Source organism: Procambarus clarkii, chromosome 16, assembly GCF_040958095.1.
Source record: "Procambarus clarkii isolate CNS0578487 chromosome 16, FALCON_Pclarkii_2.0, whole genome shotgun sequence".
Taxonomy (NCBI): domain Eukaryota; kingdom Metazoa; phylum Arthropoda; class Malacostraca; order Decapoda; family Cambaridae; genus Procambarus; species Procambarus clarkii.
Genome location: NC_091165.1, coordinates 24,856,510 through 24,879,591, shown reverse-complemented (window position 1 = coordinate 24,879,591; position 23,082 = coordinate 24,856,510). Strand labels below are relative to the sequence as shown.

The 23,082-nt window shown below is 45.2% G+C and overlaps 1 protein-coding gene across 4 annotated transcripts in view; it reads left to right on the top strand.

Moving 5' to 3' along the window:
• Positions 1–23,082, top strand: part of Mhcl (Myosin heavy chain-like) — a 402,915-nt gene that overhangs the window by 268,076 nt on the left and 111,757 nt on the right. For all 4 annotated transcript variants that reach the window (XM_045745416.2, XM_069325323.1, XM_069325324.1 and 1 more), the window contains 2 exons: positions 14,932–15,060; positions 15,999–16,142. In XM_045745416.2, the coding sequence (XP_045601372.2) occupies positions 14,932–15,060; positions 15,999–16,142 (273 nt within the window). The remainder of the gene's footprint in view (positions 1–14,931; positions 15,061–15,998; positions 16,143–23,082) is intronic.

Genomic DNA, 23,082 nt, shown 5'->3' with positions numbered 1-23,082 from the left:
ATTTACCTGCAGCTGCTTGATAATAGCTTTCCAGGTCAGCATAATCAACTTGAGATTGTTGTGACAAATCTTCACATTTCTTGATCTGTCTTGTTAAGTGGCCTTTAAGACCTGCAAGGGTTCTTTTCATTCTCCCTGCATTATCCATACTGGCTCGTTGGTGAAGCCTTGTGGGGCTTGTACTTGGGCTGCTCATAATACTGAACAAGCACTGATAGTAGCCTAGGGTTAAATTCTGCACTCACTAGGCAATAATCCTACCTCTACTAGAGGTTAGCACTTAAAATTAATACACATTATATATATACAATCATACACACTAATGATTTGAGTGATAAACCAGTGTCACTGGAAGTACCTTTAGGTTAGCTCTTCTATATCACCCTAGGATGGTAGAGACACTAATTAATCACTCAAAGGTGTAATGATCATAAGTAAATTATTATATACACAACTCAACTCGAGTTGATAAAAATTACACCCAAAATAGAGTCAGCACCATTCATTAATGGTGTTAGGTTGTTGAATATAGTACAACTGACTATAGTAATAATGGGACTAGGATGAACAATAATAGTTCAACTAGTCATATCCTACCCTGTTGTGGGTTGGCAATTAGTAAATATTATATTGAGAACACTAGTGCAATTTATATTAAATAATTCTCTATTTTGGAGAAATAATATACACAATTATTGTTAATAGCCTCTTAATTAGCCTCTATGAAACTTCTAATATTATCTAGAAGTATTAAATATTATTAGTGACCTCGCGAAATAAAGTCCACAAAATTCGTAGATAATCTCTCGCGAAATGTAACACCACGAAATCCGTGAACAATCTCGCGAAGACACAGTCACTAATTTGGCTGGATTCTATATTAGCGCTGTCATTTCACGAAATAACACGCCACCAAATATCTGTGGGTGTGCATGAAACCGCTGACGAAGGCTGAACTGGGCTGAGGGAGGCTCCTGAGCTCCCACGAGGCTTCGCTGCTGTCTTGACTGGCTTTGTTTAAATAACACTGCACTAGTATATTTAATGAATCCACTGGTTTGGTTAACTGGTTCATCCGGTACTAAGATGACCAAATGTGGGTTCAAAGGACCGAATATTCCGGTTCCGAAGGTCCAAATAATGTGGGAACCGACCTGTGAGATTTATATTTATTTAATTTATATGAATTTATATTTACGTTAATTTATATACTTCGATAGCAATTTGTATAATGATAAGTGGACTGTATTTCTGCAATAATCTCATAATCTCACAAATCGATCCTCTACACATTAGGGGGGGTTTATATTACACATATGCAGCCAATCAAATTACAGTAATAACTACATACATTAAAGAGGTTCCTTCTCTTATAGTACAGCAGGTTAGTCCACCAGGTATAACTAGAGTGTAGACACCAAATTATCCTCTTTGAGGTAGCTTCTATCACCCAGTAACTGGTGCACATAATCTTGCATCCTCGTCTTGACCTGTCAAAAGTGCGCTAGCTGTGAAGCCAGAATCCTATATATGACAAGTATTTCAGAGAAAACAGTACATGGAACATTAAAGACCTGGCTTAATTACCTTTAGTTTGAGGCGATTTCGCGATCTAACCGGGTCACCCTATATCCTGACATTAATGGCCATAAATGAATGATAAACGGGTTTCGGATAGACACTTAACTTGATTGTAGACATCGTGTTGGAGATGGTACCTTTGGTTTCCATAACACTACGTCCAAGTAAATTAACAGGAGCCGAATTTGCTCCCGTGTGAGCCTCTGGTCTCAATATAAATGGCTGCATCTAACACTCCATTCTATTGACGTCACTGGCCGACATTGTCCAGAATGATAGGAGCCGAACTCGCTCCACACGTCTCGGAGGTGACACAACAATCGCTGCCCTCCTTCCCCACTGACGCCTGGCCTACTTTGTCCAGATTTCAGAAAGTGATAGAAGGGTCACATTTACTCTACTTTAATATTGATAATCAAGTTAATTTATATAAGATGTTTTTATGATGGTAAAGTCCAAAGACTAATGTATTTAAGAATAATTCCCACCATAATAGGTGGTGAATTATAATAGTATGTGGTGATGATATCCCGTTTTCTTTAGACGGTAATTCCACTACAAGTTACGTTTTCTATGGGTAACTTGTTGGTAATACAGCAGCACTTATTATCTGTCTGTATATTATTAAATGGTGTCGGATTTTCCGACATATATGACAGGATCAATGGGGCCAAGGTAGCGGGTCCCCGGGGTGGGTGACAGGATCAATGGGGCCAAGGTAGCGGGTCCCCGGGGTGGGTGGAGAAGAGGGTGGCGAGGGGGGTGGGGGCCCAGGGCCTTGTTGCATCCCTTAGTTCAAGTACGTTTATTGAGACAAGAAAAAAATACATCTCAAAGGGTGCATCCCTTAACGCTTGTCTTATGGGGGCGAGAAGCCAAAACTGAAGGTGTCGACGAGGTCTGTTGCTCTGTCGTCAGTTGTGTCTTGGTGCTTCAAGACGCTTGTGTATCACTATGCTCTAGGACGTCTTTTGGTGTTACGCACATTTAATAGGTATCATCCCTGAGGGAATTCTTTAGTTTCACTGCATTAGTTTATATTAAAAATAGCGGTTTTCGTTCGACAACTGGAGAACTGGACAGCTCCTTCACTTATCAGCTTGAAATTTTTAAGACATGTTTATTGGTGCCAAGACGGTCCCTGGTGTTATTGGGTCATGTAGTCTCTTAGTGGCAGATATTAGAAATAGTTTTTAATAATCATATAGGGTGTGGAGTGGGACCTTTAGCGATATTTCGAAAATTACTAATGGTATCTCCTCCAAAATTTCTACATTATTGTTTCGGTTGAAAACGAGTACTTTGTTTTCATTGTATGCAATAATGTTTATTTTTTAAGAATTGTAAAAGTGAAGTTCCCCAAGGTTCGGTCCTGGGACCCCTACCGTTCCTAATTTAAGTGAATTTAAGTACGAGCTCACTCCCCAAGGGGGGTGAGCTCGTACATGTCAATATTTGCAGACGACGCAAAGCTAATGAGTCACGTAAAAACCGAGGATGACTGCAGAATGTTACAGGATAATGTTGACAAGCTCCAGACCAGAAGGTATCTACACTATAAGGAGAAATCAACTACAAGACAGAGAAAAAAGTGTTTGGGAGTGGCAATAATTCCAACACTATTTCCAGAGGTACTCGCAAACAAGGTAACATCAGCAGCATATGGGACGCTGGCAAATGTTAGAACGTCGGTTAGAAACGTAACTACGGCTTTTTCAAGGCACTAAACACTGCCCTTGTTAAACCAATATTGACATTTTTAGCACCGGCCTGGAATCAAAGGAAAGAGTATACTGGCCTGTGTACTCTCTTAATTGTGCTTGCGGAGGTTGAGCTTTGGCAATTGGGTCCCGCCTCTCAACTGCTGTATAGGTTCTAGACCTATTGGGCTCTTATCATATCTAAATTTGAAACGGTGTATGGAGTCTGCCTCCTTCACAGCACTGCTCCTCCAGGGTGTGAAGGGCATACTGACCTGTGTATGAGATTATGTGTAAACACGTCCATGTTTCATTATGATGGCGGGACATGGAAGGGGATATTTTGTCCAGTGTGGGTTATGTTGGTGGGAGTTTCCCACAACTTCCACCACCACCATTACTCTCAAAGTGGCTTTGCAATAGTGCTTTCACCGTTGAGCAGAGACTTTTCGGCTCGCAATTCAGTTGCACACTACTCAACCTGAGAAAGGGGTTAGAGAGCTATTTTGGTGGTTGCAAGCACAATTTAAGATATCTTTGTCAGTTGCAACTCGGCTAATTAAAGGAATTGCAACAGTGGCGTAATATTGTGGCAAACTTCCACATTATTGATTAAATGGAGTTGTATTGTCTTAAATGGACAGTAACACCTCAGTATCATAAAGGAATATTGCAATGTGAGATCATAGAAAGCGTTAACGTCATTTGTTAATGTTTATTCAATAATTGAATGCAATACATGAAAACAAAATGGGTTAATAAATGGTAGGTTCAATAGTGGGCCGAATTATTTACCATAACCACACAAGGACTCACTCAGCAACTGACAGCTGCTGTGTCTGCACTGTGGAACTAAGAACAAACACAGAATCCACAGAGGAATTTACCGTTAAAAATATGTCAACAGCATACAAAACGCAGTTAAAATAGCCTAATGCATACAGCATTTGACACCACTCCAAGACACAAGAGCGCTCCACGGGACGAACCTTGACGCCACACACTCTCCTGTCAGGCAGCATACGCTCAAACATGGAAGTCATGCATTCGAGAAGGAAGGCACACATGAAATACTGAAGGAACATTATCATACCCACACCATGGCGTTGTAAAAATGAGAGTGTCTACTGACTCAAGGCGGTGGTGCCTGCATTCGTTTAGGCCCGTCAGTCGGGACGCAACGCTGCTGTCCTGATGGGGATGACTGGCCGATCTCCAGGTCCACAATGCCCAGGCTTGGAGGACTCGGCTCTGCATACATTCTTGGCGTCGCCGGTCTCAACTCTCAGGAGGAGGAACCTGTGAGAATACCAAACACTTGTCACTGCTAACACAACACAAGCATTACACACAACAGTATGGAAGTATATCAGCGATGTCAGGGGGGGTGCTTAGCGTGATGTCAGGAGGGGGGGGGGGTGTTTGGCGTGATGTCAGCGCGTCGCTCATACTACTTCAAGCATCACTACTATTTGACTCGTGATAGTGCCGACACGCTCTGCTTGTGGCCGCCACAACAAAAATAGTGGACCAGCAAGTTGATGATGATGGTGCATGTGTGGGGTGGGGGGAGGGGATGGTGTTCTTTCTGTACATGCATAGGGAAGGGTAGGGGGAGGGGGAGAGCATGAAGGTCGTAGGGGAGGGGAGGAAGGCAGCGAGGTAGGGGGGTGAGATTGAAAAGGTACACCAACTGCTGCTAAAATATCGGGTGTTGGTCACACGTTTATCATCATGCTGGAGGGCATGATTACCTTACACTCACCATTTTGTACGTAGTGCGTTTTTTTAATATAAACTTTCCTGACGTTCGAGTTCTTTGTAGTATTCTGGATTTAAAGTTATACATAGTGGTGGCTCGGTGGGTCTGGTAGGATGCGAGAGTTTGTTCGCTTTTGGTTAGGTAAAATAGATAAATATTTTCACGGAGCGTCAAATCTAGAGATTGGGCAGGTATTGAGGCTACGTTCACCAAGTATACAGCTACGGAGACTCTTTGTGGGTTAACTAGTCTGTTCCACAAGTTACTAACCATGCACTAAAATGGACCTGTTGCCACCCACCACAACCTACTTTTATTTACATCGGTGAACTTGTGTAAATATTTTGTCCTTGGTGTTGTGGGCTCCAGCTGAAAGGGGGGGAGGGGTATGGCAACAGCCTCTGGATTCCCGCCAAATAAGACTGGTGACATGTGCTCTCACGGGCTCTAGCTCCTGGCACTCCCTGCTTTGCCTGTTTAGTTTATGTCTGCAGCCCGTCCTCCTAAGGTTTCCCAACGTCAAGAAAACGGTCAAATATTAAAGTGTTGTCTCCTAACCTACCAGCGGACATGTCTGATCACGCACCTGCAACACGGCTGGAATAGTTTGATAAGCCAAAAGGAAATTCATGGTAGATCTCGGTTAATGTTTACACCCCACCTTCCTCACCCCCCAGTCTCTCGCTTCCCCCCTCCTTCCCTTTCCTCCCCTTCCCCCCTCCTCCCCCACATACCTTCCCCCCTCTTACCTTCCCCCCCTCTTACCCCTCCCTTACCCCTCCCCTCCCTCCTTGTTTGTTACACCACCCTGCCTGCTTCCCTCCACACACACGCTCTCATAAAGGAAGTTTGCCCCCACCAAGATGGAGACCAGATAAAAACACTTTCACACTTTTGTTTGTGACGAACACAGCTGGAAGTTTACACAGGATGTTGCTGAAACCTCGGGAGTGGAGGCGCGTGTATATAAATATTCCAGAATCCAGCCGTCACTTGGCAAAGTGCAACAGCATCAAGTAGCGGGCCACCCCAACATCCACATAAAGTAATGTCATGCAATGTTGTTCACGCGTCTCTGCGATTCCCCAGTGTGGTGTGACTTGTGCGGACACGGGGGTGGCGTGTGTGTGTGTACTCACCTAGTTGTACTCACCTAGTTGTGCTTGCGGGGGTTGAGCTCTGGCTCTTTGGTCCCGCCTCTCAACCGTCAATCAACAGGTGTACAGGTTCCTGAGCCTATTGGGCTCTATCATATCTACACTTGAAACTGTGTATGGAGTCAGCCTCCACCACATTGCTTCCTAATGCATTCCATTTGTCAACCACTCTGACACTAAAAAAGTTCTTTCTAATATCTCTGTGGCTCATTTGGGCACTCAGTTTCCACCTGTGTCCCCTAGTGCGTGTGCCCCTTGTGTTAAATAGCCTATCTTTATCAACCCTGTCGATTCCCTTGAGAATCTTGAATGTGGTGATCATGTCCCCCCTAACTCTTCTGTCTTCCAACGAAGTGAGGTTCAATTCCCGTAGTCTCTCCTCGTAGCTCATACCTCTCAGCTCGGGTACTAGTCTGGTGGCAAACCTTTGAACTTTTTCCAGTTTAGTCTTATGCTTGACTAGATATGGACTCCATGGTGGAGCCGCATACTCCAGGATTGGTCTGACATATGTGGTATATAATGTTCTGAAAGATTCCTTACACAAGTTTCTAAAGGCCGTTCTTATGTTAGCCAACCTGGCATATGCTGCTGATGTTATCCTCTTGATATGAGCTTCAGGGGACAGGTCTGGCGTGATATCAACCCCCAGGTCTTTCTCTCTCTCTGACTCTTGAAGTATTTCATCTCCCAAGTGATACCTTGTATCTGGTCTCCTGCTTCCTACCCCTATCTTCATTACATTACATTTGCTTGGGTTAAACTCTAACATCCATTTGTTCGACCATTCCTGCAGCTTGTCCAGGTCTTCTTGAAGCCTCAAGCTGTCCTCCTCTGTCTTAATCCTTCTCATAATTTTGGCGTCGTCAGCAAACATTGAGAGGAATGAGTCTATACCCTCTGGGAGATCATTTACGTATATCAGAAACAGGATAGGTCCAAGCACAGAGCCCTGTGGGACTCCACTGGTGACTTCACGCCATTCTGAGGTCTCACCCCTCACTATAACTCTCTGCTTCCTATTGCTTAGGTACTCCCTTATCCACTGGAGCGCCCTACCAGTTACTCCTGCCTGTTTCTCCAGCTTATGCATCAACCTTTTATGGGGTACTGTGTCAAAGGCTTTCCGACAGTCCAAAAAAATGCAGTCCGCCCATCCTTCTCATTCTTGCTTAATCTTTGTCACCTGATCATAGAATTCTATCAAGCCTGTAAGGCAAGATTTACCCTCCCTGAACCCATGTTGATGGGTTGTCACGAAGTCTCTTCTCTCCAGATGTGTTACTAGGTTTTTTCTCACAATCTTCTCCATCACCTTGCATGGTATACAAGTTAAGGACACTGGCCTGTAGTTCAGTGCCTCTTGTCTGTCACCCTTTTTAAATATTGGTACTACGTGTGTGTGTGTGTGTGTGTGTGGAGGGGGGGGGGGGTGATGGACTTATAATCACCCCATTGGAGGGGGACCCCGTCACGCCCCGCGGGGACCCGCTGGCCACACCGGCTGCTGACGGGGGATTGTAGTGATTACTCTTGTTCCCATCACACCGTCACGCTCCCACACACCTCAACTACACCACTCCATGGACGATATACTACATTTCATATATATATATATATATAAATATATATATATATAAATATATATATATATAAATATATATATATATATATATATATATATATATATATATATATATATATATATATATATATATATATATATATATATATATATATATATTAAACCCGAAAATTCCCCACCCCTGAAGGATTCGAACCCAGGCCTAATTCACGCTATCTTAGGGCCTAATGTAGTATATATATGTGCTATAATAGGCCTAGGAATAATTAAGTTGTGTTTTCAGCTTTATACTTTTGGACTATACAATTTATAGAAAACAAAAGGTTTACTGGTTGTATCACTACACATTGTTATGACCAAATAGTTACTACAAGTACTATCATATGATGAGGGCGGGTTGTAGTGAAGGTTTCTAGGTTGATGACACACAGCTCACCAGTGAACAAATCCACAAGGGCCGTGACGAGGATATACGTGGATTATGGATTTGTTCATTTGATGCATCTCGTTAGTGTGATCTCTGTGTGTAACACAGCTCACCAGCTCCTCTTGTGTAAAGTAAGAAAGAAAAGCATCAGAATGTAAAGCTTTTGGCACCTAAAGTCAACGTCTCGGTAATGCAGGAATGTTAATTACAGAACGTAATGCGTATTTAACATATTAGAGCGTTAGGTAGAGTGGGGCTTGAGGTAGTAAGATGTCTCCGTGGGTATCACCAAGGGCGATGTTGTTTGTTGTTATAGATTCAGCTACTTGGAACAAGTTTCCAAGTAGCACGGGTTATGGTGAGCCCGTAACTTACCTGGCACAGGAGCGGGGCAAGTAGCACGGGCTATGGCGAGCCCGTAGTGGAGTTACCTGGCACAGGAGCGGTGCCGTCTGCAGGGCGATGATTGACTGATAGATAAAGATTAAGCAACCCAAGAGCTTAATGCATGGGCATGAATAGCCCGTAATCCCAGGACGGGAGAGTGCGTCACTGTAGTGCCTCTCACCTCTCCTCACACTTAATGTATCCCCCACTCCAACACATCGCCAAATTAACTGAATGAGCGAAAATATATTGGTGAATGCCTTCGTCTGTTTTGGATTTGAAGGTCATTTTGAGGGTCATAAAGTTCATCTGAGGTCGAAATTGCTTTTTTTTTGGTTTTTAAAGGAATTTGAAGACAAATTAATGTCTTGTGTGGCACATCTTTGTATAAAACTAAAATTTGTGTGGTGCGTGTGTACTGTCTCAGTTACCAGGTGTTGAACTTTTAATTTACACGTGAATGTGTATAAATAATCGACACAAACTTGTGATATTCTCGAAAGGTGTTTACTGTGTATACCAAAAGGCGCAGCAACCAGGATCGTGTTGATGAGTCAACTGAGTCAATGAACAGAACGTGCAAGATGCAGAATGGCACGATCGGGATTGCAGAGAACGATCAAGCCGGATACGAACTTCTCGTCACGTAGTCAGAGCGACCAGTGTTCACACCTAGAAGCCACGACTTTCACCCACTGTCACAGTTTTCCAACCCGAATGATGCCTAGTGCTGATGAGGTGAAGATACTCGGCACACAGCTTACTGGGTGTTACATGTTCACGGTACTCTACCTCTGCTGGAGACGATATATACTTGTAGCTCAGATAATAACGTCCATTTTGGTATCATTGGCAGCCCTAGACATTGATTGACCCGAGCGGCGTGGTCAGTGAGTTCCCAAAGCCCAGGAGGTTATCTTGAGGTTATCTTGAGATGATTTCGGGGCTTTAGTGTCCCCGCGGCCCGGTCCTCGACCAGGCCTCCACCCCTAGGAAGCAGCCCGTGACAGCTGACTAACTCCCAGGTACCTATTTACTGCTAGGTAACAGGGGCATTCAGGGTGATCACCATTGTGTAGCAATGGCTGTCTCTGGAAACGATGGCTTCATGACACACTGAGGAATTATCACTCAAACAGTTGGCGAAATGCACATAGCAAACATTTCTACTAAATAGAATGTATAGAAGACTACTGCAGCCATTTCTCATGCCGGCACTACGGTCGTACAATGGAAATTACGAGGGTCGCGTATCCCGGAGATAATCAGCGTTGTGAGGAATGAATTTCATATATCTTGAGAAGTTTGAGAAGATGACACGTGTGAGATTGATGACCTTGGAGTCATTCCAACTCCTTACGTGTGCCAGGCGTGTGAAGGCCACACTTGTGTAGTCATGCAAACTGTCGCACATTACTTTAGAGAACATTGAACAAGAGGTAATGTCGTATTTGACTGTTATACTGGAGAAAACTCCATCATGGGAGTTGGAAAGAAGCAGTCAGTAAGTAGGCACTTAGATAAAGATGTCTTAGGTCTCCAGGTTTGAAGCCAGTTCTCTTGATCTTGAAGATCAGGTCCGGTTCTTAACCGATGTGTTATGAAAATGGTAAAAGTCTACCAGAATGTTGTGAGCTGCTCACAAGAGGCGGATTGTCTGCTGCTACAGATGCGACTTCAACAAGTGGAGATAATGTGAGGCTTCAAGGAAACAAAAGTTGATTTTGTATTTATGTGAAGCAGTCAGTGAAAGATGAGAGGTCTGGTCATTTGCAGAGACATAGTTATCATGCTGTTTCTGGTGCACTTTGTATCCACATACACAGCTGGAAATCTGGATTATCGCTAACATAGCACAGAAGCGGAAATGTTACCCAAAACATGAGGTGTCTGTGGCTGACACAACCTGTGAGGGGTAACCTATGTAGCCTTCGAGCACTAACAGGATGTGCAAACAATTCCATCATTTAATAATCATGGGAAAAAGTCGTGCTGGAAAACTTTCCAGGACCAATAACTCTTTTGTCTAGCGAAGTGGTCGTGACGGAGAACTTACACTGGTTGAAAAATGTGTGTCACTGTACAGCGCAGTTTGAACAAGTAACAGTCGACCAGTGAAGGCGTGGAGATGTTACCCAGAATCATAGATGTCCTGGAATATCGCTGCACACAACCTGTCAGGCAGAGATCTCACCGCAGGCTCACCACCAGCATACACATGATCAACACCTCGACATGAAAGGAAAAGTTGTGTTGCCCGAAAGCTGTCCATATAAGGCTGCCTCGTACTCCAGTGCGGGACTGACCAGACTACCACAGAACTTTAAGTTCTTTTGGTTCTTAGTCGAACAGATGGGAACCGTTCGACTTAGGTTTACCAGTAGACTCGACCCAGTTTACCAATAGACTCGGATAGCACTTTTGTTTTCCATATAACCTAATTGGTTAGGCAATGTTAGGGTTAGGCACACCACAGGGATGCATAATTATTGCACAATGCAATCTGTATCCCTATTAGATGGTTGAATGGCAGTACTTATACAGCGGCGGGGAGAGTGACGGTGACGAAATGAGTGTTTAAAAGAAGGTGAAGTAGATATTTGAAGGTGATAAAGACCATGTTGGGTCAGGTCTTCCATTACGTTCAAACTCGCAAGGCTTCAATGATGAGTGAAGCCTAGTAAGACGTCAAGGTCACGGGGGCAGAGGCGAGTGCCTGGAGCCACAATAGTTGCACTTCATTACTCACATAATACTCTTCATACTCACATAAGAGTTTCATTTTCATCCAGAGATTTGTGTTTTCTGAGGACTGGCTTTGATCACTTGGCCAGCCAATGTATATCAGCATCCCCCAAAGAAACGTGAGAGACAGCGGAAGTCGCCGATCAAGCCCTGTGGCAGGGTAAACAACCTGGCCCGAAGCAGCAGACACGCCTGAAGCAGCAGACACGCCTGAAGCAGCAGACATGCCCGCTGGGTACACGTAATGTTGGCTGGGTGAGAGTGGAGCGCGCCAGACCAACAGGTAGACAAGAGTAGTGAAAGTGCGAGAGGATACACATGGTGACAAGGATGGCATCCCAACCTGATGGGTTAATGATCAATGAATCGTCAAGCATCTTCCCTGACACCGGTTCCTTAGGGGTCAAGTGGACTGGGTGTCCTGTTGATGGTGAGTGTTGGTCTCCCTCCAAATGGTGGCTTCTGCATCTCTTCCGATGGTGGCTACAGAGGAAGGTGCAGTCGCACCTCCACAGATCTCCCGTATCAGCTATTGATACTGGTAATGGCTCCAAAGGGCCACCACTTACGGGCTATTCATGCCCGTGCCACCTTTTGGGTGGCTTAATCTTCATCAATCAATCAATCATCGATGGTGGCTACTGGAGATAACTGTCCTAATAGCATTGATATCCTTCCTCGATGACTGACCTCTCGCTGAATGGCGAATGCGCCTCAGTGTTGATGTTAGGGGATTGTTTTAAGGTTATATGTAGCTTGTGAAATACCTCGTCTAGCCAAAGGATAGGAGATAAACTAAATTTGTTCAAACCTCAAGAGTAAAAGCATTGATCACAAAGCTCTTTGATCCTGTTCCATTCTCCCTGTTGGGAAGTCCAGTGTCATTATCCTCTGATACGTCGTCAGAAAAGCTATTTTTAAGTTAAAGTGTGGTGGTGGTGGGTGTTGGGGGATGTTCCTGCCTTTATATACACAACCCGTATCTAATATTTTGATCGTCTATCTCACTCCCTCGCTCTAATATTTTCGGAGTCTTTATTTTGTTGGACTTGTTACGCATTCCGGCTTATATTTGTGACAAGTTCATTGTTGCGAATTTGTTTTATTTGTCTGTGTTACGGAAGAGTAGGTGTGGTTGGTCGCCTCTCGTGTGTGTGTGTGTGTGTGTGTGTGTGTGTGTGTGTGTGTGTGTGTACGTACGTACGCGCGCAGGCGTGTGTGTGTGTGTGTGTGTAATGTTTGGTACAGTGGCTGCCGCCTTAATCCTCCACATCTTCAGCATCATTTCCCCGGTGGCATCTCCCGACCCGTTCATCCCCCGGCCAGCTTCCCACGCCTGGTGTCCGGACAACAAGGACACAAGGCGTGAGTGGCGTTGCTGCACGATGGTACACTTGTTCGAGGTCACACTACGCTAGTATTCAGTATGTGTCATCTTGTATACTCACCCAAAATATTCGGAAATTAAATATAACTTTGTGCGGGTGACGTCCCGTGGGGGAAGAGTGCTGGAGTTGCCAACCATTGTAGTTAACTCTGATGGGTGGGATTTCCTGCCCGTTGAAAGGGCAATCTGTTCTTAACGACTTCAGTTGAATATGACACTAATTGGGTTATCTTGAGATGATTTCGGGGCTTAGTGTCCCCGCAGCCCGGTCCTCGACCAGGCCTCCACCCCCAGGAAGCAGCCCGTGACAGCTATCTAACACCCAGGTACCTATTTACTGCTAGGTAACAGGGGCATCAGGGTGAAATAAACTCTGCCCATTGTTTTTCGCCGGCGCCCGGGATCGAACCCGGGACCACAGGATCACGCGTCCAGAGTTCTGTCCGCTCAGCCACCGGCTCCCTCATGTGGTAAGTACATACACAACTACTAGGATAAGCAACAGCCTGTTGGACCAAGCTCCCACAAGTCAAGTCTGGCCCCGGCCGGGCTTGGGGGGGAGTAGAACAACTCTCGGAACCCCATCCAGGTACAATCCAGATACCTTGCATTATTGTGCGTGTTAAGTCTTATACATGCACAGCCATAGTGTTCTGCGTGTTTACCTCTGCTGGCCTCTTACGCTTTGTCAATAACAATCGAAAGTGTATTATCTTTTCTCTAAGGATAAGTAGAGAAAACCTTTCGAGTTACTTTTTATGGGTGAATTGTTAAGGCTGGTTGATATTATTAGCTGCTTGTAGGAGAGGTGATGTGGGGGTCCTGGTGGCGGCGAGGCTGGTGCATCATTGGGTCCCTGGGTGTGTTGGTAGTGGGTTGTGCTCCTGCTGCTGCTGCTGTTCCTCCTGCTGCTCCTACTGCTGCTGCTGCTGTTCCTCCTGCTGCTGCTGCTGTTCCTCCTGCTGCTGCTGCTGTTCCTCCTGCTCCTGCTGCTGTTCCTCCTGCTCCTGCTGCTGTTCCTCCTGCTCCTGCTGCTGTTCCTCCTGCTCCTGCTGCTGTTCCTCCTGCTTCTGCTCCTGCACCTCCTGTTCCTATTCCTCCTGCTGCTGTTCCTCCTACTGCTCCTGCTCCTACTGCTGTTGCTCCTGCTGCTCCTAACGGCTCCTGCTGCTGTTCCTCCTGCTCCTGCTTCTGCTCCTGCTTCTGCTCCTTCTCCTCCTGCTTCTGCTGCTCCTCCTGCTGCTCCTGCTGCTGTTCCTCCTGCTCCTGCTACGGCTCCTCCTGCTCCTGCTACGGCTCCTGCTTCTGTTGTTTCTCCAGCTGCGGTTGCTGGTGTTCCTCCTCCTGTTCTTGCTCCTGCTGTTGCTGTTCCTCCTCCCCGTTGCCCCTTTCTCCTCCTTCCCCCTCCTCCACCATCCACTCCCCTCCCTGGCTTAGAGGAAGAGGCACAAAACATCACTACCGTTCCAGCATTACCCAGAGGGCGATGCCCCTCCTTCACCTTTACGTCTCTTTAGTGCAATACTGTCTTCTATAACAGCACCTTATTTACACACACACACACACACACACACACACACACACACACACACACACACACACACACACACACACACACACACACACACACACACACACACACACATACACCACACACACACCACACACACACCACACACACACCACACACACACACGCACACACACACACACACAGGGACGTTAGAAAGAACTTTTTCAGTGTCAGAGTAGTTAACGGATGAAATGCATTAGACAGTGATGTGGCGGAGGCTGACTCCATACACAGTTTCAAATGTAGATATGATAGAGCCCAGTTGGCTCAGGAATCTGTACACCAGTTGATTGACAGTTGAGAGGCGGGACCAAAGAGCCAGAGCTCAACCCCCCCGCAAGCACAACTAGGTGAGTACACATGGGTGTAGCTACATAACGTAATTGCACACTTTAAGGGTTAATTACTTAGATAAAATAGTACATGAATTAGATTCCTGGAAATATAATTTATTATATATACTGTATCTGGTATCATACATGTATAAGGTTTGTTTTAATCGTGTGTGTTATTGGATTGTGTTAATCATTTTAATACAATAATTATGGTGTAGCGTATTCAGTCATTATACTACAGCGATATTACCAGTGCCAGTAGCGAGTATTATAGTCTTATGTTGCCATTTCAGATATTCTTCCGAACTGGAGCAATTAGTAGACTGGAAGAGCAGCGAGACTTGGTGCTGACGGACGTGATAACCCAGTTCCAGGCCCATGGTCGCGGCTACCTCGCCAGGAGACGACTCGAGAAGCGCAAGGTGAGACTCGCCGTGTGATCACAAGATGAAATACACTAAGATGGGGGGGGGGTTATCTTGAGATGATTTCAGGGGTTTAGCGTCCCCGCGGCCCGGTCCTCGACCAGGCCTCCTGTTTGTTAATTGGGGGAATTGATCCCCAATTTTTTTGTCCGAGGTTTCATGCTTTTTTCTCAGTACTGTAGTGTGTTCTTCTGCATTATAATACAGTAGTTCGGGTGAGGACATAAAAAGGAATTGTTGAGCTGAATTAATCTTTTCTTATTCTTTCATTCAAAGATGTGTCTAATGGTTCGTAGCATTTGGTTCATCCAATAGTTTTTACTATAGCCCTTTCACTTTCTGAGTGCTGCTTTTAGGAAAGGATATAATATTATTGTTACGTCCATGTTGTCCTTTTCACAGAAAGAAAGACAGTATTTTCAGCTAAATAATTGTGCCGTGCACTGTTGGTACTCCTGTGGATTATCTCGCGTTTTAATACATAGTATGTACAAGTAGAGTTCATGTATAGTGGATAATTTTTCAAAGAAGCTAAACAATAAAATACAAATAGAAGTTAAGTGTTGATGTCATCACCACCGATGGATCATAAACCATTTTTGTTTACCAAATTTGGTATAATACTTGTTTAAATACCTCCTAAGATAAAGGATATTCCTATATACATATTCTCTAGTGGCTAACATTTTAAGAGCTTAAATAGGCTGTGTCACTCACTGACTCGTGCTGAAGGCTATGTTGACCAGACCACACACTAGAAAGTGAAGGGACGACGACGTTTCGGTCCGTCCTGGACCATTCTCAAGTCGATTGTGAACGATGGTCCAGGACGGACCAAAACGTCGTCGTCCCTTCACTTTCTAGTGTGTACTTTGGTCAACATATTTCAGCCACGTTATTGTGACTCCTCGTCTGAAAGGCTATCTTATCAACAGGTGCAAGAGACTGCTATTCGCTGTATCCAGAAAAATGTTCGCAAATTTATGGGCGTTCGTGATTGGCCGTGGTGGAGGTTACTGGTGCGGGTCACTCCACTCCTCAATGTTCACCGCACTGAGGAAGAGCTCAGATCCACCAAGGTAAGGAGCATTATTGTTGGATTTCCAATAGGTAGATCTACTCTTTTTTTAATAATAATAATAATAATATTATCTTCAGTATTTTTGAGTGTCGAGTATCTCGCATTCAAAGGATGGTGATGCTAACACATTCCGCAGGCATTTTTCTTCACAATAATCTTCATAATCTTCTTCACAATAATCTTCATAATCTTCTTCACAATAATCTTCGCGTGATGTCTTTTCTACTAAGAACTTTTCCTTAATAGGGTTGTCATTAACCTAACCTAGCACACCACACTAAACCTGTTCCCTCTGTACTCGCACATTTCTACTTTCTAAGTAAACCTGTTGTCTAATGATCTTCAAATTAATTATATTTAATTAAACTAGTTATCTTTAATTAGATTCAAATACCTTCCGTTTGCTCATTTTCGACTTCAGTCTATTATGTTAACACCCCCTTGGAACACCACCTTTCCTTAGTGGTCGAGGGATTTTTTCCATTAGTTATCCATTTTCCATAAATTCATGTGTGCCTGCCTCTAGTGCTTTGAACTTGGGCAGGCCCCCAGACCCTCAGATCGTAGACCGTTTTAGCCTTTTGTGGGAAGACGGAGATTGCATCTCCAGCTTATTCCCCTCCTCCCCCCTTTATCATTGGGAATGCAGGGCTGCTTGCTTTCCCCTGAGTAATGGGCGATGGGGTCACCACATCCCTGCACCAAACTTTCACCTAGGCATTAAATATTATGTCTATTTCACACTCTCCTTAGTGCTGATACCTGGTTGATACCTGGTTGATGGGGTTCTGGGAGTTGTTCTAGTCCTCAAGCCCGGCCCGAGGCCAAGCTTGACTTGTGAGAGTTTGGTCCGCTAGGTCCCCTGGCGAGCCTCTGGTCAGACCCATGGTGACGCCCCGTGCCGGCTGCTGGAGTAGCAGGTGAAGGAGACGACCCCCGTCATCTCCATCGTCACTTGTGTAATCTCCGCTCACCTGTTGTTATAGATTCAGCTACTCGGAACAAGTTCCAAGTAGCACGGGCTATGGTGAGCCCGTAACTTACCTGGCACAGGAGCGGGGCAAGTAGCACGGGCTATGTCCGCTCACCTGCCCTCCCCACTCTCACCATCCTCTCGTTATCAACTCACCCCATGTCATTTTGCCACACTCTCCTGCACCCATTACCCTTATTCTTCACCCTTACAACACCCATTATGCACCTCTACAACACCCATTATGTACCACTACAACACCCATTATGTACCTCTACAACACCCATTATGTACCTCTACAACACCCATTATGTACCTCTACAACACCCACCACTCTGTAGCCTCCAACACTTTCTGAGGGAAGGAGTGTCACTGTGGATGAAGGTAATTTGTACTTCAGTGTACATGCTTTCCTTGTGTTGCTCCTTTCACTGCTCCTGTCGATCCTTGCACTCTTCCTTGCACCGCTCCGTGTCCTAACTACAAGGAGGCGACACAGCCAGTTGTGTGTTCTTTATCATTTACGAAGCACAAGTTTCAGCTCCCTTTGCTGTAGCTCTAAGTTACTCCACTAGAATGGTTATTACGAGGCAAGCGGTTGTGACACGATGAACAAGGCAAAAATGGAATAAGGGTACAGACGGAAGAATAGTGGTAAGGGTGAAGAATAAGGGTAATGGGGACAGGAGAGAGTGTGGCAAAATGACATGGGGTGAGTTGATAACGAGAGGATGGTGAGAGTGGGGAGGGCAGGTGAGCGAAGATTACACAAGTGGCGATGGAGATGACGGGGGTCGTCTCCTACACCTGCTACTCCAGCGACCGGCACGGGGCGTCACCATGGGTGTCACTAGAGGCTCACCATGGCTCACCATGGGCTCACCATGAGTTCACGGAGAGCTCGACTCACCAGGGACACACCAACGACTTCCCTGGGGTTGTGAATCAGCAGATAGGACTTAACACCGGGCTGTGGAGGATATTTCGGCTTCTGGGCCGTTCCAAGCAACAGCCTGTTTGGACCCAGCTCTCACAAGTCAAGCCTGGCCTCGAGCCGGGCTTGAAGAGTAGAAGAACTCCAAGAACCCCATCAAGCAGGTATCAACCAGGTATATGGCTCACCGGGAACTTGTCTGGGCCTTACTGGAGAACGGTTGGCCACCAGGACGCGCTTAGGAAGTGTTCCTTGTCGGAGACCGAGATGAATGATCTGGTGGAGAGCGGACTTCCAATTTTCGCGTCGAAACTTAACAATTCAGAGTATTTGCCAATGTCTAATCAATCAGTAGAGTGCTTTAAAACCCGACGGTACGTTGCCGGTGAATAAAGGAAACTTGGGAAGAAACAACATGCGTCACTACCCCATGAGGGCTACCGCTGGTGCCCCCACACGTCAACGCTGGTGTGCATGGTAACCTTCACTTTTAGTAGAGTTTTTGCCAATGATAATAATTCTTGTATAAAATTTGTGTGGATCCCATCCCATGTTGGAGTTGAAAAACATGACTTTGTAGATCAATTGGCCAATGAGGCTTGCAGGAAAGAAAACATTGATTATGACTTTGGACTATCTAATGCAGTTATTAGAAACATACAAATTAAAGAAATTAATTCAGATTTAGAAGAACTAAGAAATGCACAGAGACCTGAAAGCTGCAGTATTAAAAGTTATGACAAGTTCTGTAATAATAGGTATTTGTATGGTCAGCACAGTAACCGGACCAGGCAATGTGATGTAGTAATTGCGCGAATTCGCCTTGGCTATAGACACATCTGGCAGGTTAGTGAGGCTGAGCCACTACCAGAATATTCAGATTGTAAACTCTGTGATAAACCTTTAATGCACTCACTAGAACACTATATTGATGAATGTGAAACCGTAAAGGACTTTAGACCTCCTGGCCTATTGTACCACCAACTGTGTAACTATTTTATTGACTCAGGTGTTCTGGACGACATCCTAACAATTTACCCAAAATTTGCTTGTCCATTTTAAAGAATGAAGAACAATTTCTATTTATACTCTAAGCTGCATCACTTATGAACCCATCCCTGCCCTTGTGTGGCAGTGCACAATAGAAAGTTGTTGTCACATATTCACACATTAAAACATTGATTGTAACCATGATATATATGTGCTTCAGCCTACAGTTTAGACCTATTGTCTTATGTATGACCCTCTGTCCTGCGTGACAGTGAATACTAGCATTAACCTCAATTTAATAAGACTATCAAAATTCTCAGATTAGGCAAAATTGTAATTAATTTTGTCAATAAAGATGTTAATAATAATAATAAGCCATCCCAGCATCTGGGCCGCACCCCGGCTCCTGCTTCAACCACAACAAACAGTCCGCGGCAGAAGCCAGCCCAGAGTATACTGCCCGCCGCATCTCTTGGAGTAGTGGAACGCGCCTGTGACCGCCATATTAAGTTATAGTTCGCTGTGATCGTTTTGTGGGAAAACAGTTGCGCGAGTTTTTAGTGGTGACGGAAAATAAACGACGAAATAAGATTAAACCACATGTCTTTTACGGTCATCATATGCTGACATGGGTAGCATAAAGTGATGTTATCATTCCAAGTACATTTTAAGATACAGGGAACTGGAGGTTCCCAGTATCGTACCTCCTTGATCACCTGGAGTGTGAGGTTATCAAGGTGTGATGATACCGGGATTTCTGAGGTGTGATAGTGTGGTGGAGGCTTCTGACTGCCTGCTATTGGTGATGGTGCTGCTACAGTGAGGAACGAGGTGGAAACGGTGAGGTGGTGATGGAGTTATGAGGAGAGGAGAAGGTGAGGAAGGCATGACGTGTGGTGTAGGAGGTACTGTGTGGAGGTACTGTGTGGAGGTACTGTGTGGAGGTACTGTGTGCAGGGACAGTGTGGGTTGGAGTACGATGAAAATAGGATTTTTCCCTCGGTACTTCGGGAGTACAGCGGCCAATTTTTGTGCCACCGATGGTTAATTAATTAATTTTTGTGTATATGTAGCAGGAATTAGTGCTATTATAGTTCAATGATCTTTATGAAACAAAGCGTTGATTATATCTACCAGCGATACTGTCTTATTTTGAAGGTGATCCCATAGATAGTTGAGGAAATGTCCATGTGCTCGTCCACAACATTTACACTGTTAATTCTCATGCCATGTTAACTCCAGTGTCTCAAGCACAAGGACAGATTCTTCCCACCTCCTCCATGGTGGTTTCAATACTGAAGATGGGTGCCCTGTACCCGGTAGCATCTCTGTATCAGGCAGGAAATGGAGATGTTACAGTGGTCATTGTACTCTCACAGGAATCAGTGGTCATTGTACTCTCACAGGAATCAGTGTTCATTGTACTCTCACAGGAATCAGTGGTCATTGTACTCTCACAGGAATCAGTGGTCATTGTACCCTCACAGGAATCAGTGGTCATTGTACTCTCACAGGAATCAGTGGTCATTGTACTTTCACAGCGTTTCCGTCCTCATTTTATAGTTCTTTTTAGTTTACTGAGATGTTGACATCTGCAGTTTCTTCACGCTTTCTTCCCTCTTGGTAGGTTATCAGAGATGAGGGAAAGACTGTGGAGTCATAATGCAGGTGAGGACTATGCCATGTGAAATGGGTTGGGAGGGAAGGTGATAGGGAGGATGGAGGGATGGTGAAAGGGGGTGAGAAGAGCTGGTGGAGGTAGTGTGCCTGGCTGGTGTGGAAGGTGGTGGAAGATAAACAACGATGCTGGGGAAGTCATCGTTTGAGAGATGTTATGACGGCTCCTGCGGCACTTTGATGGCGTCGAGGGTGAAGACACCAGGCTCCTCCACCCTCTGACTCCTCCCGTGGTGGCCACGCCTCCTGGCTCCTCCCATGGTGGCCACGCCTCCTGGCTCCTCCCATGGTGACCAATTAAACATATGAACTGTTGTACAAGAACAAATCACATTTTGTACTATTGGAATTTTATAGTACAAGACTGAAATAGACTACCCATAAACCTAACCTGTCCAAAACATAAAATAGCAACATTGGCCTAACATACGGAAGCTTAGGCCTGGTTTGGTACGTATACGAGGCTTAGATTAGGTTTCGTTGTCTTTTTACTCAGGTCCTCCGGAAAATGATTAGTACAGAAACGTGGACTTTTGTGGGTGCAAAAATTCATGTTTTGCACATTCCATCCTCAGTCGCTGGAGGGCTTGTTGCTTCTTGCACGACAGACTGATTATAGCACAAGTCTTATATGGGGTCGGGTCACCCTCCTACAACACAAAATTAGAATTACTTTCTTGTGAAGTAATGCAATTTTTACTACGGCATCGCAGCGTCACAAAAATAACTGCCACCAGTCTCACCTGCATTATAGTTCCTGCACCCATCACCACTGCCATGATTTAACAACCAGTTGATGGACCCCATCATTGGCCACCACGAGCTGGTAATCTGTGTCACAGGCAACGGTATAGTCAGTCACTCCAGGACACCATCAGTGTCACACCCACGTCGCTGCCACGACACTTTCCTGCCCTGGAGCGGTGAACAGCGCAGCCCTCACACATTCCTTGACTTAAAACTCTCGGAGAATTTTTAAATAATACTGATACCAGTTCCCTCAGCACTGGTATCTGTATACTTTTATCACTAAGAGCGATAAAAAGAAATGAGTATTGAGCTGAATTGTAGGTGAGAAACGCCAGTACTCACCTAATTGTGCTTGCGAGGGTGTTGAGCTTCGGCTCTTTGGTCCCACCTGTGTGTACAACCTGATGTTTCAGATTTGAATTGAAGCGTCAAAGTGCTTGAAGATTACTGATCCTGGTTTCATCGTGAGCATTGCGAACGTGTGTAATTTAAGAAAACACTTAAGTAATCGTTTATTTCAACAAGATTATCAGATTTTTGTACTTATTAAAAGAAATAAAGAAAAAGTTTGAACTATATGTGGTGGTTTTGTGTTGTTCTCAGCTTGTACAGTAAAGACCGCGGCACTCCCTGACCTAGCGACGGGTACGACCCGTGGGGACCGTCACACCTAGACTTGGACTATCAAGACTGAACGTAGGTGGTCACGTGGCATGTTCTAATTGGCCAATTGGCCAGACATGGACCAGTGTGTGTGTGTGTGTGTGTGTACCTCCGGTGTGGCGCCTGGTCTTCTCAAGTGCCGGTGACAGTGACACGCCAAGTGGTGACGGTGCCTTCAGGTGTCGCTGTGTTGACACGTCAGAGCAGTGCCCTCTGCAGCGGCTGCAGTTGCTTCATCCTCTACGTTCTGCACCGTTAGCCTCCACTGTCGACTGGTGGCCACTGTCTGGTTCCCGCCTGCTGTTGGGGACGTGTACCGTGGCGGGTTGATGGAGGGGGTGCCGCAGAGAGCCCTCTTGACGGTGCGGTGGACGGTCCGGGTGGAGACGGAGCGAGTGGCGGGTGTGGGGGCCCCTGTCCCTGCACCGTAACCTGTCGTGCATCCACGAGTCCCTCGTCCTCTCCTGCCCAACCGGGGTCAGTCACTGTGCCACTACCATTTCTGTTTTCTCGCAGGACGTTACCGGAGTTCTCGCTCACACAGCCTTAAGCCAACACCTGTGCCAGAGTTCTCCTCCACTCTGCCAATGACGTGATCCCATACACCTTCATCCATTTACTGTTTATTTCACATTTAGTACATTTAGGTGGTCATTTACACCATAGACTACAGAATACACGGGTGTTGTTTCCATGTGTTGCGCTTATCACTGGTTTAACATCTTTTCTTTGACTTTTAACAGATATTAGTAATAAGGAATGTCTCAGTTTACCGTTTCGTAAGTTACTGCTGCAGTACCTCACTTGGGGCTGAAGTACGTTTTCTGTAACATCATCGGGCGTCCATTTTCTTTAGACATGTACACTAAACGCATATCTCTTATCAATGTTTCCCATTATCAGGGACAGGAAATCTGGTAGATTTTTCGTGGTTTTTCCTAAGGCAGTTAC